General features: G+C 37.7%; 1 protein-coding gene across 2 annotated transcripts; it reads right to left on the bottom strand.

Moving 5' to 3' along the window:
- Positions 1 to 811: 811 nt before the first annotated feature.
- DRC5 (dynein regulatory complex subunit 5) lies at positions 812 to 15,260 on the bottom strand. Of its 2 annotated transcripts, none has more exons than XM_026695360.2 (5): positions 15,157 to 15,260; positions 7,272 to 7,487; positions 6,291 to 6,859; positions 4,788 to 5,237; positions 812 to 1,677 (listed from the first exon to the last, which is right to left on the bottom strand). In XM_026695360.2, exons 2-5 carry the CDS (start codon positions 7,453 to 7,455, stop codon positions 1,510 to 1,512), a joined length of 1,371 nt encoding a protein of 456 aa, XP_026551145.1. In that variant the 5' UTR covers positions 7,456 to 7,487; positions 15,157 to 15,260; the 3' UTR covers positions 812 to 1,509. The 2 variants fall into 2 exon arrangements, with proteins under 2 accessions (XP_026551145.1, XP_087777745.1); XM_087921619.1 differs by having other exon boundaries at positions 1,505 to 1,677; positions 4,784 to 5,237.
- Positions 15,261 to 17,917: the final 2,657 nt, after the last annotated feature.

The following is a 17,917-nucleotide window of genomic DNA, read 5'->3' as shown; positions in this document are numbered from 1 at the left end:
GCTTCTCTGAACTGGAAGGGTGGACTAAAATATTGTCTGAACCTCAACTTCCAAGAAGTTAAATTGCATCAGAATGCAGTTGTAGCTATTCTTTGTGTGATATTTCTCTGAGTTGGTTTAGCAAGATAATTATTAACCAATTTCATAAGCCTTTATGATTTTTAGTACTTATGCTTGGCATACAGCATCTACTGTAAGCGGATAGGTCCAATTGGGATGTATTTCAGTTCCACTTGGTAATATATCAGTAATTCCCACAGTTATCTCTTTAAAGCTATATTCTCTCTGCTCTTCAGCCTCCTGTTTCAGTGGCTCTTTTTTCTTTCTTTGAAGGATCAAGATTGGTTTCTTCTTTGCGGACCTGAAAACTCTTTTTGTGATCCAGTAATGTAGAATATCTTCTACTTCTCATACTTCTGGCAGCCACTGTAATCTATTGGTCTTGCTCTTTTGTCTGATTATCTCCTTTATGTCAGTTTCTGGAGTAGTCTCTGCTTTTTCTGATCCAATACTTCATTGTCTCTCAGCAGCTGAAATTGACTATCCGCTGCTCCAATCCTTATTTAAACTGCTAAAAGGTTATCCTGGTTTCAGATATGTGCTAAAATGTTTTCAGGCAGTGATTAAGAAGCATATTATCATGTGTATAATACATTTCTCTGCCCAAGTTTTGAGTAAAAATAGAAATTTGATATCACTAGCTAAAGCTGATACATATTTGTATATTATGTAATTACAGAATTATGTAATACTGTAATTCAAGGACACTTGTTGGATTAAATTTTAGGCTGTACCTAGAAGACTGATATAGAATTAAAAAGCTCAGAAGCAAAGATTCAAGGACATAGTTCTTGATAAGACAGCTTTATTACAGATACTAATAAAGCTATTAGTATCAAATAAACCAACTTCATGACTCATACCAATAGTGTCACATCTAATACAGCCAAGATTCAAATCTTATGCCTCTTCTTCCTACTTGTGTGCCAGAATAATTGACTGAGGGCAATGTACTGTATTTATAATAGCAGAATTTTGATTTAGGCCTTTTGTTTCTGGTCTTGCAATTTCTAATTCTCACATTAAGCATCATTCATTGTGAGCTCAAATTGAAACTTTCCTTGCATTAATGCTGATATTTATTAAGAATGAAAGCAGACTGAAAACAGAACAGCGCCTGGACTGAGCCTTGTGCTATCAATTCCTTAGAAGGTGAGGTGGTTTAAAATAAAGCCTAGGGGAAGCTGAATCTTTTTACTTATTTTTTTAAAATCTGTTTTACTACTTATTTTATCATATCCTCATTTAGTAGAAAAAACTTTGAATAAAAAGGGGAGAGGAGAAATACATAAAAGGGAGATAGGAAGTAAATGAAGAATAGGAAAACAGTTAAGTTCTATCATACTAACATTTTTTAAAAAAAATAGATGCTTCAACAAATGTAAGTGAACAGGCAACATCAAAACTATACTACACAGGATATTTTTCCTCAGTAGTTTTTGGTCCATGTTACGTGGTGGAATGGTGCAGGTTTCTGAGACGGGCTAATTCCTGATTGGCCTTTATAGTCTGATTAATAAGATATTCACTCTCTTGTCCCACCTCTGCCAGTCTGAGATCAAATTCCACTACCGTCTTGTTATCAGACATGCCTTCCAGCAATTGCTTCCCTCCATCCTGAAACCAATAAAGAGACTTAAGATGAAGACCAAAATAGCCTTTCACAACCTAAATGTTACTTCAAAATGTACAAAAGTAGCCTGAAGAGCTACTTGAGATATTGTAAAATGTGCACATGTTTCCCCCCCAATCCATAACTCATTTTCACCTAATGCCTCTAAGAAGTTTTATAACTGAACTCTTTTCCAGGTATGTCATGCTGAAAAAAATGGGTTTGGCTTCATTCTAGCTCAGTTCCAGTGTTCCTCTGAACTTTCAGGGCACTCAAATTCTTTCCCAAAACCAAGACTGAAATTATGTCCTTCCTCTGGGGGTGGTTGGGCTTTCAACTCTGTTGTATGGAGAATCAGAGCAGCCTAGAATATTTCTCAGGAAGGCTCAGCTGCACTGAATAGTTTTTAAGCTCAGGAACAGAGTAAAAGGTAGTTTGGGTATTTTTTTATTTTGAGTTACTGTGATCCCAAATCTGTGTTCATGACACCACCCTTTTAAATTGCTGCAACTTAAAGGTAACTGCTGACATAATGGATTATGGATTATGCTCTCAGTCATAAAGACGCACCGACAGCTAAATATTCCTATTGCTTCATTATGTTGTCAGGAGATAATAAAGGATTTACTTAGAAAATACTAGGTGGTTATGGTAGGCAATTTTTCAAAGCTTTGACATGCAGGAAGAGAGAATAAAAATCCATTAATTCCTTCAATTCTAATGCACCTATGCAGGTCCATAAAAACAATATTGGCATAATGAGAATTATCAAATGACACCAAGACACATGTGCTACTAGATAGGTGACAAAGAAGTCAGGAATATTACTGAAATTGAGGAATGAAATCAAGCCAGTGATCCTTTGACAGGAGCTGATGTGTCTTCATTAATTCCCTGTTCTGAATTCTATTACTATTCTTAATGCTATGCTTTTAAAATAAAGAAATCAATCACAAAATTAGATTAAAGGTTATATGTACTGGTAATAGTCATCTGGAAACTGAGAATACTTCTCATTTGTATTTGTATTTTTTACATGAAATCTTTTTGGTTATCAAAAGATGTATTGCCATTTCTTGAAAACTTATTTAACTGCATAGTCACAAAGAAGGTATCTTATTGATATTTTAGTTGTATTCTGAAATTATATTAATGTTATAACAAATGTGTATATTACATATTTGGTGTATAAGCTACTGGAATGCTAATAGTCTAAATCAGGGGTCCCTAACTCCTGGTCCATGGACCAGCACCGGTCCGTGGCATGCTAGCAACTGGGCTGTGCAAGCAACCGAAGCTCCACCTATGGGATGTAGGTAGTATGTGAAACCACACTCTCTCTGGTCCACAGAAAAACCTCTCTCCATGGAATTGATCCCCGGGGCCCCAAAAGTTGGAGGCTACTGGTCTACATACAAGTTTGACTGTCAAAATAGGGACATAAACTAAGAATCAAGCAATGTCTGAAATCCAAGGCAAGCAACAAAATGCTTCTGTTGAAAAGCCAAGCTTGGCAAATGCATGCAACTTAATGTTACAATGAAAGCATTATGGAAGTAAGGAAAATACATATTTTAATCAAAGTAAAATGGTGTCTAATGCTGAATTGCAAAAGTATGTATTTATAGAAGTAAACCAGACTGATTTGTTCACTGATTTGATTCCTGCAACAAAGATAACTTCTGCAGTACTATAAGTTTAGCCTATAAGCCTAGAACTACCAGGTCAGAACATTTTTTTTATCGTGTCTAGTTCTCAGAGACTCCTTGGAAAAGTCCTGCAGTTTTCTTCGAAAAGTTTTTTAGAAATGGTTTGCCATTGCCTCTTTCCTAGGACCGAGAGAAAGTGACTGGCCCGAAGTCACCCAATTGGCATCAGGTCTGGGAGTAGAACTAGGTCACCTGGTTTTCAACCTGATGCCTTCATTATTACACCAAACTTACTCTTTGGGTCAATATTTAATCTGCCACAGAATGATAAAGAAATTTACTACATCTGAATAGAATATATTGTATTATAGTATTTTAATCTGCAGATACAATTGCAAGTCGAGTGGACTATTTTCTCAAAACAAAAGCCAACTTTAGATCAAAAAGACTCCTTATTGTGTCACATAGTTCTCAAATAGTTCTCCATTGAGTTCTCAAATGAGATAGTTCTCAAATATAGTTCTCAATTGAGAGCAATAATGCAGAGTCACCTTGCTCCTCACATTTCTGGTTTTCCAGCACAGAGGCATTTTTGCTTTGCTGCCTATTTTGGGCCTGAGCTACATTTTTAATTTATTTTATTTGGTTTGTCAATTGCTTACAAGATAATAGGTATAAGTAAAAACATAGTTATGAATACATGGATACATATAAGAAGAATAAAAGGAACAATAGGACAGGGACGGTAGGCACGTTGGTGCGCTTATTCACGCCCCCTATTTATTATTTTATTATTTATTTATTTATTTATTTACCTTAGCAAATGACTAACATAGAAAGGGATGTTTTAGAGCAGCGGCCCCCAATCTTTTGGGCACCAGGGACCAGTTTCATGGAGAGAGGTTTTTCCACAGACTGGAGGGGGCATGGTTTTGAAGGCTGCCTGCATCGCAAGGATGGGGCTTCACTTGATTGTGCAGCCCTGTCTCTGGCATGCTGTGACCTGGTACTGATCCACGGACCAGAGGTTGGGGATCCTTTAGAGGTCCTTGCCAAGAAATACTCAAGGACTGCAGGCAAAAAATAATCTACCTTCCTTTTTTGTTTATCAGCATAACTTTATCGATATTCCTATTTGTCAGGCAGATGTTGCAATTGGCAGATGTTGCATAAAAATCCTGCATTTTTTTTAAGATAGCCAAAGACTGAGGAAAATAAGGTAAAGTTTTATCTACTGGCCTTGTTTTCTACAGGAAGAAAGGTCAACTGCTCTCTGCTAAGAACCTGTCTCTGTAATGCCTTTTATGTCTGGGAATTCTCCTAAATGTCTAAGCCAGACCAATATTATGTCCCAGTTTTATCCTCCAGATCTAATTTCCTGACGAAATTGTAAGACAATACTTTAAAAAAAAAAATCTAAGCACTGCGTAAGAGGCATATATTCCCATTTCAGAAAGGTTACCTACTAGTCCAATGTGATTGCAGGAGAGGTTGATATGAGACAAAGCAGTGTTCTGAGCCAAGACTTGAGAGAAAAGGGTGGCTGTTGGCTCTGACAATTCATTGCCACCCAAGTGAAGATTCGTCAGTGTGCTGTTAAGTAGCAGGGCATGGCAAATGGCTTGGCCTCCTTCATCCTCAATGCAGTTGAGGCGGAAATTGAGAGACGTCAAAATAGAATTCTTTGACAGTGCATGAGCTATAGCCTGGGCTCCTTGAGCCCGAATCCTGTTGTCACAGATGTTAAGCTTTACCATCTTACTGTGGTTAATTAGCTTGCCAATAGCTCGTGCTCCTCTGTCTGAAATCAAATTGTGGGATAAGTTTAATTCTACCAATGAAGGGTGGTTTAATAAGTGCTGGATCAGTATCCTAGCTTTATCGTCATCCACTTTGCTCCGGGTCAGCTTGAACACCTGCAAAAACACAATAAGGTCACATGTATAAAGATATTAACATATTTCCAGTAAGACACTTTTTTTCACTCTAGATGCCTAAAACAAGGGTGGGCAGGATACGATGGCTAAGGGCAAAACTTATTATTTTTGGAACAGTTGAGGACCAGGTCAAGTACACCTGTGAGAAGGGGTGGATTTGGAGGACAAGGGAATGGATCTCGCCCCTCCCCAGCGATATACTTATTTATAAAGTGGCAAAACTGGTGAGAAACTGTGGAATAAATTTTAAAAAATTATGGTTCAAGGGCTGGACATTGGGCCAAAAAATGAGGATTTGAATCCCACAGAGTTTTGAGTCTGATAGAGTCTATCTTGTCCTAGAAAATTATTTGTTTCTATTTCATTCCATTACCCATATTTTGTGGGAGGAGGGGAATCACATTATCAGTTGTGCAACAGTATCAGAACAGCAGGGTTTATATTGGCATTTAAATAACCAATAAAGAAAATGTGATTGTGCCTTAGATACTCAAAGCAATTGGCATCCACATAATATTACTTGACTGCTACTGGCATGTGGGCAGTTATGTAATTTCCTTTGCCTTTTCACCCTCCCCGAGCCTCTGCGCGGGCCCTGCACTTACCTGGCATCAAAACGGTCCATGTGGGGACTCCTGGAAGGGGTGGGGGTGGTGCGGGCAGGGCCAGCCAGGGGTGAGATTTGCTGGTTCGCCAAACTGGCCATATAACTAGCTATGGGTTTTCCCGAACCAGTAGCAACCCACCCCTGATCACAGAGAGGTGTTACTTTCCCACTGAAGTGATACCTATTTATGTATTCACATTTGCATGCTTTTGAATTGCTGGGTTGGCAGGAGCTGGGGCGCAGTCTGTAACTCACCCCATCGCGCAATGCTCAGGTCTTAAACCTGGGCTTTAGGCTTTCCAGCCGACAAGCCCAGCATCTTACCATGGAAGAACTGGGTCAGACCATGATTCAGGCTAGTTTACAATTTTGAGAAATTCTCATTTTATGTTTAAGATTACGTAAGACTGCATTAGAAAAATTACTTTTAGAGTTGGGCATTTCTTAATAGCATTGGCCAGTGAGCAACAATCTCGATAAGTGAATTCGAAAAGATTCCATTCAAAATTCATGCCACAGTCTTTAACACCATATGAAAGATGCAGTTCCTCAAGATGAGGGAGTACAGGAAGAAGCAGGCTCAAGTCAAAATGGTCCATGGAAGGTTCGTCTATTCCAGCATCACTTTCAGTATCAGAGACATCTTCCTCTTCCTTTTTTTGATCTAGCTTCACTGGTGGAAGGAACTGGTCAATCTCTAGTTTTTTTACGTATTCCTTGCAGAGTGGAATGAGGTCGAGAACTTCATTGGGATTAGTAGTATCTGGAATGTAAAACTTCAAAATGTTTTCCAAATGGCGTTCAAAAAACATCCGTTTCCAACTGTTTCCATAGGCGGATACATCGCAAACTGTCCATCTTCCAGTACAGCACCGTTTCCAGTAGCCTTCATCGCTGATCAAATTTGCAGTCACCTTAAGGGGTAGGCTTGTAGAAATCTTTTCTAGCACTTTCTTTTGGTGATCAGGAAGTAGCCTTTCCAAGATAGGATTTTCTGGTTGGAAAGAAATTTCAAGGGATTATAGAGAGCTTTTGACCAATTTATCTGTATGTCACTTAGAGTAGGCTTAGAGTATGATGTTTTAGTATGTCTTCCATCAAAAAAGAAAATCTTCCCAGTTTGGTGAGTATGATGAGAACATTATTTAGAATATTTAGTTGTCTTCACAAAACTACCATTCTCAGGCAGAGGAATTACTTAAATCATTAGGGTTCATTTACCATGTACCACTAAGCAATGTTAGCAGGGATTTGGTCTGTGGTACAACTGTTTAACAGATTTTAAAAAGTCATTCCATCTAATTTCTTTTTTCCTCAATTGACACTCAATAATAGATATTTCCAAGCTGTACTAAATGACACTTCTTCAGCAACTTAAATTTATATAAAAAAGCTATGTGACTTACTTTCAAAATTGTTGATTATGTGCTGGATGCAGAGCTCTGTGAGCTGTGGAACTGTGGCTAAATTCCATTCAGGATCTTCAGCAATAAGCCGTCGCATTCGTCGGGGATTAGCTGCTGGGTTTTTTATTGTTACATGACTTGGAGGAGGGACGGTACTGACTTCTGTAGGTACATTTTCCTGCATCCTGCTGGGGTGCTGTAATGTTTCTCTGTCCTCTAATTAAAATGGAAGAAAGTTCTGTGCAAACTGGATAGACAATAATGTTCTACAGCTACTACACATTGAAGAAATATTTACAAAAAAGAACCAAAAGTCAAAATAGACTTATGACTATTGTGGTCATAAATCAAGGATAACCTGTAATTGCTGGTTATATTGGGTAACTACTAAAGGCCCAAGTTAAAAAAAAATGCAAACAAATAAATATGTGCTTTATTGATTATAGAAAAGCCTTGATAATGTCATCATATCAAGTTGTGGAATGACCTTGAAGAACTGGGAATCCCAGAACCACTGGGATGCAAAATCCATATATGCAAAATCCGTATATGGATGGGACAGAAAGCCACAGCCTGGACAGAATATAGCAAAGCAGCGTAGCCTAAGAATAAGACAAGGCTGTATACACATCCCTTAGTCCTTGGCTTCTCTTGTTTATTTTACTTATGTGCTGAATACTGTATATATTGAAGGAAGTTGGAGTGGAAGAAGAGAAATCTGGTATCAAAAGTGGAGAAAGAAACATCAATAACCTACATTATACCAATGATACTTCTCTGATATCTGAAAATGCAAATGATCTGGATGGAAGATCTGCACACAAAACTGGACAGAATGCTTCTATTAATGTAGCTTCAGGTTTTACTGCCATTTTAAGCTGCTGCATCACTCTGCTTGCTGATGTCCAGCTGTTAGTTCACTAGAAGCTCTAAATTCTTTTCTCCCATGTATTTTTTTCCTAACCTTTTTGAATAATTGGTCATATTAACCAATCTCCTTTCTTGGCATCATCCAGATTAAAAATGCATCCCTTTCATTTCATTCTTTCAGTTTCTTGTAAAGTTAGCAAACAGCAAAAGCCAAATACAGAGTTTTGGGAGACTATACTTTTCTCCAGATCAGTGCAGAACCATTTATTAAAACCCTTTAGGTTCAGTTGTTCAACCATTTGTAAAACTATTAATATGTAGTACTTTTTATGCTATATTTATTTATCATATCCACAATAATATGATGAGAGACTTAGGCAAATATTTCACAGATCAATTTTTACTATATCCTTATCATTTCCTTGATATATATGAAACTAGTTACTCTGTCATAAAAAGACCTCTTTTAGATATCCTTATGCTGACCAAGGAAATGTCAGAAATTCTTTTCTAAATAGTCACAAACATTAACCATCTGTTCTAATACTTATTTAGGAGACAGTAAACTACTCGGTAATTTTCTGGACAGTAAACTAGTCAGTAATTTTGTTCTTCAGGAGACAGTAAACTAGTTGGTAATTTCCCTTTGTTTCATACTATGACTATATTTGCTCCTTTTCAGTCCTCTACACCCTCTCCAATCAATATTTCCGAAATCAGTTCTCCAGCTTAATGTCTATGGAGATTCTCAGTCATCCAGGTCATGGTTGTCCTAAAGATGCTTTTTCAAGAGGCAACTGGACTTTCTGGACCAGAAAATCCAGTTGCCTCTTGAAAAAGCACCTTTGGGAGTTCTCCTGCTTGCTCCCTATCTGAAGCAAATGAGCTAGAATTTTCCTGAATTCTGATTGCCTGAACACTGCCCTTTCTCTCAACCCTAGGAAGAGGGCAATTTTCATGTGCTTTTGATTCTATGCCTCTGTTTATACAACCAAGGATTGTATTCACTTTTTTTTGGCTGCTGCTGCACACTTTTGGCTCATGTTTAAGTGATCGTTCACAAGGACTCTAAGATTCCTGTCACAGTTACTGTTTTTGAGCCAGGTTTTATCTACTCTACTTGTGCCTTTAGTTTTTCCTGCCTAGGTAGAATCTTGCCAAGAGCTAGTACAAGCAGTCACTAAGAGTCAAGACTAACTAGAAGGCATCAAAGAAAAAAAAACAAAAATAAATGTGAAGAATGGAAATCTACAAAAATGCTATCTCCTGCCCCCTTTCTAAAAATAACAAAGAAAATATTCTTACTTCACTACTGATAATGACTTCCTTGATCACATTCCTAGCACACAGTAGATGTTGTAGCAAAGTAATGAAATATGGTAATTGAAGGCATCTGAAGGGACATGTCACAAAAATCACGATAGTGATCATGACATCACAATTTAAACTTTGACCCACATGCTTAGAATATCAAGATATATTATACACAAACAGTAGGGGCTTCAATACCATTGCTGCATTGCCACATTTACTTTTTGAAAACTCCTAACCAGGGGTGGGATTCTACCAGTTTGCACCTATTCGCTAGAACTAGTTGTTAACATTCTAACCAGTTTGGAGAACCGGTTGTTAGAAGAAATTAGTGGCCTAATCCTGTAAGGAAGGCAGGAAGGAAACATTCTGGTGTTGTTTACAGAAACTGCCTCTCCATTAAACCTTATTACATTCTTGGCAGGACTAGACTTCCTGTCTCTGGAACTTCTCTGGAGTTTTTTTCCCTTCCTTTGTTGGTACTTTGCTTGTGTGGAGTGACCATTCAAAGTTACAATGGCACTGAAAAAAGTGACTTATGACCATTTTTCACACTTATGACTGTTGCAACATCCCCACAGTCATGAGAGGCTAGGCGAAGAGATGCGTGCCTCAATGTGAGTGATGTTGAGTTGGCCATACCCAGCCAATAACATGACCATGTCCACCCAGTTACATGACCACCAAGCCACGCCCACCACCTAAGCCATGCCCACAGAACTGGTTGTTAAAAAAATTGAATCCCACCCCTGCTTCTAATCCCTAAAGTCTAACTCCTCAATTACACATTTTTATTGCTTCCACTTATCTGGCCACTGTGATCAACACTACACTAATGACATTTTGTTGGTCTTATCTCATTGGTATGGATGGCCAGATAAGTTGAGTACAGCTAGTACTTATACAAAGATTTGAGAAGCAAAATCCCTGTAAGTTACTAGATAAAAGAGAGAGAGAAAAACCCTCTATCTGCTAGCAGTTTTATGAAAGGCAAGAATGTAGAAATTATTTAAATTTAAATTAAATAATTAAATTATGTATAAATTAAAACATGAACAATACAACAATGTAGGTTTATGATGGAAAGGTATAGTATACAGAATTATTTCACAAGAAATAATTTATCATATTTCACATGATTTTAATTCTGTGCTTCTGTTTATACAACCAAATATTGTATTAGCATTTTTGGCTGCTGCTGCACACTGCTGGTTCATGTTTAAGTGATCATCCACTAGGATTCCAAGGTCCCTTTCACAGTTACTGTTTTTGAACCAGGTTTCACTTAGTCTGTACTTGTACCTTTGTTTTTTCCTGCCTAGATGTTTTGCACATTAAATTTCATGTTGTTGGTCCATTGTTAAAGTCTGTCAAGGTCCTTTTGGATCCTGAGCTTGCCTTCTGAGGTGTTAGCTATTCCTGCCAACTTAGCATCATCTGCAAATTTGATGAGTTCTTCTTCTATTCCCTCATTAAGTCATTTATGAAGATATTGAAGAATACTGGGCCTAAGACAGAACCTTATGGTACCTCACTGCTTACTTTCCTCCATATGGATGTAGTACCATTAAGGAGTACTTGTTGAGTAAGGTTTGTCAGTCAATTACAAATCCATCCAGTGGTGATGCTGTCTATCACACATTTTTCTAGTTTACCAAGAAGTAAATTGTGCTCCACTTTGTTGAATGCCTTGCTGAAGTCTATACGATGTCGACAGCATTTCGCTGGTCTACAAATTTTGTAAAAGAATGAAATAAGATTGGTTTGGCGGGGTCTGTTTCTAACAAACCTGTGCTGGCTACTAGTTATAACTTGGTTTCTATATGTTCACAGATCTGTTTTTTGATTATTTTTCCAGTATCTCCCCAGGTATTGATATTAGGCTGATTGGACTGTAGATTCCTGAGTCTGTTTCCCTCCTTTTTTTTGTTTTTAAATGGGAACCAATCAGGTCCTTTCCAATCCTCTGGTAGTTCTTTGGTGCTCTAGGATTTAAAAAAAGATTTGGTACAATGGTTCTGAAATACCATTTGCCAGCTCCTTCAGAACCCTGGGATGCAATCCATCATACTAATTAATGTGTAATTTTAAATTTCTGATTCAATATTTCCTCTGAATTTTAAATCTCCAGTCATTGCAGTGGGAGCTACTTTTATATATACAGTACACACACACACACACACACACACACACACAAACAATTATATATCTCACTGTACACAATTTGCAGCATATGCTGTAATTATAAATTCTATTCATTCTGCAATTTTATAAACTCTTTCTCCTCCCCAATTCATATTGACAGCCTTTGCAAATAAAAGTAATTCTTGCAACATTCCAGCAGAACCTTATCAGTGGAAAACAAATGTCTCTAGTATTTCACCTAATAACTTGCTGTTATCATGGACTGCTTACAAATGAATTTAAATAGAGCTGCAATTGTGGAGTCCTTTGTGTTCTCTGAGCTTGGTTGTGTGCTTGCAGACATGTAGATACCAGACTAGGTAACATCACTGTTGTAATACAACACTATTTCAATAACATACACCAAGCTCAGATGCTGCACATACACTTATCCAATATTATCAAAGACCTACACACAATATTATTTGGTTCCAAGTTCCAGGGGATGGGGGACAGAGGGCTGTGAGAACTGGGAACCAATAATAATAATAATAAAAAAATAAATATGCAACCCAAATAGTACAATATCCAGCTATTTGAGCCAGTCTGGTGTAGTGGTTAAAGATGCTGGATTAGGACAGGGACATCAGGATTTTATTCCCCCATGACACAAAGGCCATTGGATGACTTGGAATTTGGAAACAATCTTGTTCTCTTATCCCTAAGAAGGTATTGGTGAACCATTCTGAAAATGTTGCCAAAAAACCACATGGACCTATCTATGTAAAATCCAGGAGTCAAGATAACTAAAGGGACTATAACAGTAACTACAACAATATAGTATTGCATTGGAATGCTTCTTTGCTTGGAATCAGTTAAAAAACAAATAAATAGGGTTAAATGGATTTTAAAATTAGATTAAAACCCTACACATCTTGCCTCCAGAAGTAAATGCTGTAACACTGGAAGTGTTGAAGAATATATTAAATAACCATTTGTCTGAAGTGGTGTAGGGTTTCCTGCCTAAGCAGAGGGTTGGACTAGAAGACCATGGTCCCTTCCAACTCTGTTATTCTATTCTATTCTAACATAAAATGGGTACTGTAAATTCCCTTGCTTCAATGATCTGAAACAATTTGGTCTGTAGATATCTGAATGTTCATTGATGATCCTGCTAAATAATTAGTCAAAAGAGAGTAAGACATGTATATTTCATGAAACAAACACACGTTTTCCTATTTTCTGTTTGCAATGCCCTCCAATTTGGCAATCTGAGTCAGGCACTGAAGAATTTTCTTTCATTAAATGTACCTTCCACTCTTAGGATTATTATTATTTTTTGCTCCACAACATAGATTTGAATAGCCAAGAAGAAAATCAGTTGTCATAAAAATATAACAGTGTTGAGCAAGAGAGCATCTTGTCCTTGTCAGGAAGATGTCATGGTAAAGGCAAGTGGGGGCTTTTTCCTACATTACTGTCATATTGAGTTTATGTCAGAGTTTGAAAGACAGGAAAGCAGGAGATTTGAATTGCTACTGTGTGGATCATACACAAGGGACATACAGTTCTGACAAAAAGCAGAATTTGTAAAAGAGCTTACTAGAATATTCTGTTAAACAAATGTTGTGCATTCTGTTAAACAAATATTGTGCATTTATTTGAGGATCAACATTAAAAATATCATTTCATAATTTGTGGGCCTGCTGTGGCTACATTAAAATTTAAAACTAAAAGAAAATATAGCCGTGTCAAAAACTCATTAAAAAATTTCAGAGAACCAATGATTTGAGTAGACAGTAAAATCATAGAGTTATTTAAATTTAGGATTACAGAGTTCTAAAATGTATTTTTGTTTTTAGAAATCACGTATGTCTCATTCTATCCTGAGAAAATATTCAGTGTGATCATAAATATAACAGAACAAAGTTACTGTTGCTTGAATCAATTCTATGATCAAATGTTGAGGGAACTGAAATTGTGGTGAATCATTTATGATGCTGAACTAATTCACAGAATTTCAGAATGTGGCAATTATATATTATCACCTGAGTTCTATTTCTTTGTTTCCATATTATTTAAATAGGGAAGTAAATACTTTTGCACTTTTCTTTGGTTCAAATTCATCTACATTCATAAATAGAAAAGTATGTACTGACTTCCATGCTGCGTGATAACAGAATAACCCTGTTATTCCAGTCTTTAGTTTCAGGTATGGAAATGCAGAAAAAATATTCTTATATCTTTCAAAGGGTAATAGAGTTGAACAGCAATCAGCTACAATCCCTTCACATTATATTTCTATTTAATAAATAGCCTCGCATAAGTACAGTCAGGGTCTCAAAATGATTATGCTGTGGTAGACAAACACATATGCTGTTGATTTCATAATTAACAAAAAAAAAACTTCTACATGTCAGGACAATTTTCCTGAAGAATTTCATCCAGTAGCTTTAGAGACAACTTCCAAAAAGAAGCCAGAAATCCATTAGAACTAATCCACAACATAGTTTGGAGAATTTCATCTATCTTATGAAACAGCATCAAAATAATAGTTTTCAGAAGTGTAATGAGAGACAATAAATTTTGTTTCTAAGTAATAGATCCCTGCACTGGACAGGATGTTGGACTAGATTGGTGTTTTTAAAACTTGGCCACTTTAAGATGTGTGGATTTCAACTTCCAAAATTCTGCTAGCTGGGGAATTTTGGAAATTGAAGTCCACAGATCTTACAGTATCCAAAAACAGTGGACTAGATGAGTTCCAAGGCCCCTTAACAGTCAATAACTGCATGGTTTTACTTCTTGAACTTATTCATGGTACACATCACGACACTATGTAGTGGCTGCCCTACAAAGCAAATACAAGTCGTGTTTGACATATAAGGGGTAAGTTTATGTTTTGTGACAGCTAATGGGTCAGCATCATTCAATCAGGCTAAGGAAGAGTAGACTCAGAGGGGAAATTTAAGGATCTAGTTAGGGGCTTTCTGATGATTCAGTCACAATTCCAGCACTAAATGCACATTCCAAAAAAGCACCACACTAAAAGTAATTCTGTAGTAGGATATTATCTGACACTTTTCACTTAAGCTATTTATACATATAACCATCCCTCCATATTAAGAAACCAAATGAACTCCTGGGCTTCAAATGAATGCTTGCTTCTAAGAAGATGCCTCAACCTGTAATAATTGTGAGTACAAATCTTTTCAGAAGTTGGTGATTGTCATCCAAACTTCTGGTGATAATGTTGCTATGAGTCACTGAACCACAAAATCACCAGCCATACTTTAGCTTAACATGTGATTTGAGATGTATGAGTTTATGGAGGGAGTAATAATTCCTAACATGGTGTTAATTCAGTAAATTCAGGGGTGGGTACATAGCTACTGGCTGCAAAGTTTTGATCTTGTGTCTGTGCTAAAAGAATTGTCTTATGATCTAAAAAGAAGAACCAAAATTCTTAATAGTAATAAAAACGTTTCCAATTTCTTCCGGCTACCTATTGCATCCTATTCAGTTATAAACCTCTATTTCCCTTTCATGGGTGGTGACCTAAATTTCAAAGATTTCTTACAACCGAACACTCGTCAAGGGCCCCAAATCGCAAAGCTCCTTCTCTCCGAGCAGGCCGTTCCTGATGCCTCCGGCTGCACCAACCAACGGGGTTGCAGGGCTGCCGAGCCGGTTGCTATGATAACAAGAAGCGTTGCTACGGGATCGAAGGAACACTCCGGAGGGCAGGATTTGATCCTGGTTTCTTCTGAGCTGATAGGAGCCTCCTTTTCCCGGTAGAAAAGGGGCGGGGCTTACGCAGTCGCTGGGATCTCTTCTCTTATCTCGGGCTCCTTTGATTCTTCCTCAAAATAGAGAGTGATCTCTTCCACTGAAATTGTCAGAATTACGTACCCAGCTTTTTTTTTAAACCCCGTATGCTTCAAGCTAACATTTACATTCATTTTACAATGCATTTTATAGCCAGTGTCATGGTACTTTCCCGTTCAATAATCCACGTTATAAACAAGAAACACTACACATTAATCCGTTTCCCCCCCTATCGGAGTGCAAAGTGCAAGATAGATCCAAAATTGGCATGACTGTTCTTTTTTTTGGGGGGGGGGGATATGCTTAAAAGTTATGTCACACAAGTAACCTACTCATTGGTAAGTTGTCACATTCTAGATTTTACCATGCTTACATATGAATTCAGGACACTTAACTGACATATTTAGGTTGTTATATTTCCCCCCCCCAATCTGGTCCCTCATATTGGCTGAGGATGATGGGAACTATGGGTCAGTGCATCTAGAAGACAGTTGAAGAAACCAGGCCTGTATGATGCAGTCTAGTGAAAGGATCCAAAATGCACATTTAACTCTGGCTCACTGAGACATAATTTATATCAATAAAATGATTTGGCTAGTTAAATTCAACAAGAACGTTACAGTTGCATGTCTGAATTCCATCACATACAAACACACTTTTTATTCCCAGTTTCTTAAGTGCTGTTTCTTTCTCTTTTGTCACTTTTAGTGTTGAGAGAAGTGAAGAGAGCAGTTTCAATTAATAAGATATGCAATGCAATTTTTAAAAAATTACAAAAGAGGGGAAAAAAGGAAATTCGGGGGCGGGGGGGGAGAAGTCTTAGAAAGACAGAGTGCTTGGAAAATATAAAACACGTAATTTTGGGCCAGATTGCTTTGATAAGTTCTCCTTTAAGAACATATTTTTTATGTATTGAAATGTATAGGCAACTATTCCTTCTGAAAATAATGTTAATGACATCAATAGCTGTTTCTGAATCCCCATGGGAATTTATATTGATCTTTTTTAAAAAAAAACATGAAGCTGCATAGTTAAGAAAAGAAGTATAAAAAAAGATTAATACCAAATTGGATCTTGGGAAGAGAAAAATATGGATTACACTGATGAAGCTTATCCCAGCACTGTTTAAAAGCCATCACAGGCACCAATCTGTCTTGGCATTTATGCAGTCAAACCTTTTACACGCTGCTTAGATGCCAGCGGGGTATGTATGTCACCTGATGACTATTAATGAAGAAGAAACTAGAATCTCTTAACAGTTCCTGAGGATGAATAGTCATTACCTTTAATTAGGTTGGACTTGGTTCCACCTCCCTCTGTCTGTTTAGCAAACCAGTGAGATGACAGCAGAAAAACAAACCATTTCCTCTGCTTCCAATAATGAGTCTACATATAATGACTTTTCTAGCTCAGGAAGGGGTTTATCTCACTTGGACCGCTTGCTGGCACTTCTAATTACACCAGAGGAGGTGTCAAGGTGCCCTTTAAATGTTCCACAGCAATAGGAGGTGAAATGCAGAGAAACCAGCAAGAATGAGCTTTGGAAGTAGAGGTCACACAATGGCAATTCACACACCTCTCAGAATCCAGAAAGGTTTACTGCCAAAATAGTGCTAACCGTTAATTGAGTAGAGTTCTGTTTCAGAGGTGTGAGTAGTAATAAATCAGTTTAATTGGAACTTCACATGTGGTCTTTGTCTTTTGCATCTGACAGCTAGAGTCTTGTGGGTGATACTCACTTCCTCAGATACGGGAAGAGATGTGGCCAGTTTGACTGGAAATTGGAGAGGGAAAGAAAAGAAGAGAAGGGGGAAAGTTTGTGCACAGAGTGAACAGAATAGCTAGAGAAGCGTGTGTGGTTGTTGTCAGTTCCAGTTGTAAGTTCCTGGTCAGAAAGGGAGAAGATCCAGGGGTGGCTTCCTTGGAGAAGCAGACCTGCACCAAATGCAACTCATACAGCAGAGGTGTTACATGTATCATTCTTTGGGAACCCAAGATTGCCTGCATATTTTGTATCAACTGAAGCTTCCAGATACTTTTCAAGTGTAGCCTCATGTAGAGCACATTGCAATAGTTCAAACAGGCAATGGCCAGGGCATGAGTGACCGAATAAAGAGCCTCTACTTCCAGGAAAGGATCTAATGGTTGCACAACACAAAGTTAAGCAAAGGCTCTCCTAGCCATGACTATCAGTTGCTCTTCAAGCAAGAATGTTGTTTATAAGAATCCCCAGATTATGTACTGGGTCTGCCTGGGGTAGTGCAACCCCATCCAAGACTAAAGATGATAAACTTCCAAATGCAAAGGGGCCCCTTACCCACAGTCACTCCAGGGTTCATTTGACGTTTGTTGTCCTCCATCACCCACAGCCTCCATGTCAACAGCATCACTCACTTCACCCAGAATAGAGATGTATAAATGAGTATTATCGGCATTCTGGTGCTACTTCATTCTATACCTCATCCCATGGTGATGGACCATCTCACTCAGCAGTTTTATGTAGATGTTAAAAA

This window comes from Pseudonaja textilis, chromosome 1, assembly GCF_049901715.1.
Source record: "Pseudonaja textilis isolate UNSWEBS1 chromosome 1, rPseTex1.2, whole genome shotgun sequence".
NCBI lineage: Eukaryota > Metazoa > Chordata > Lepidosauria > Squamata > Elapidae > Pseudonaja > Pseudonaja textilis.
Note: the sequence above shows the minus strand (reverse complement) of the source record. Positions and strands in the feature narration are given on the sequence as shown.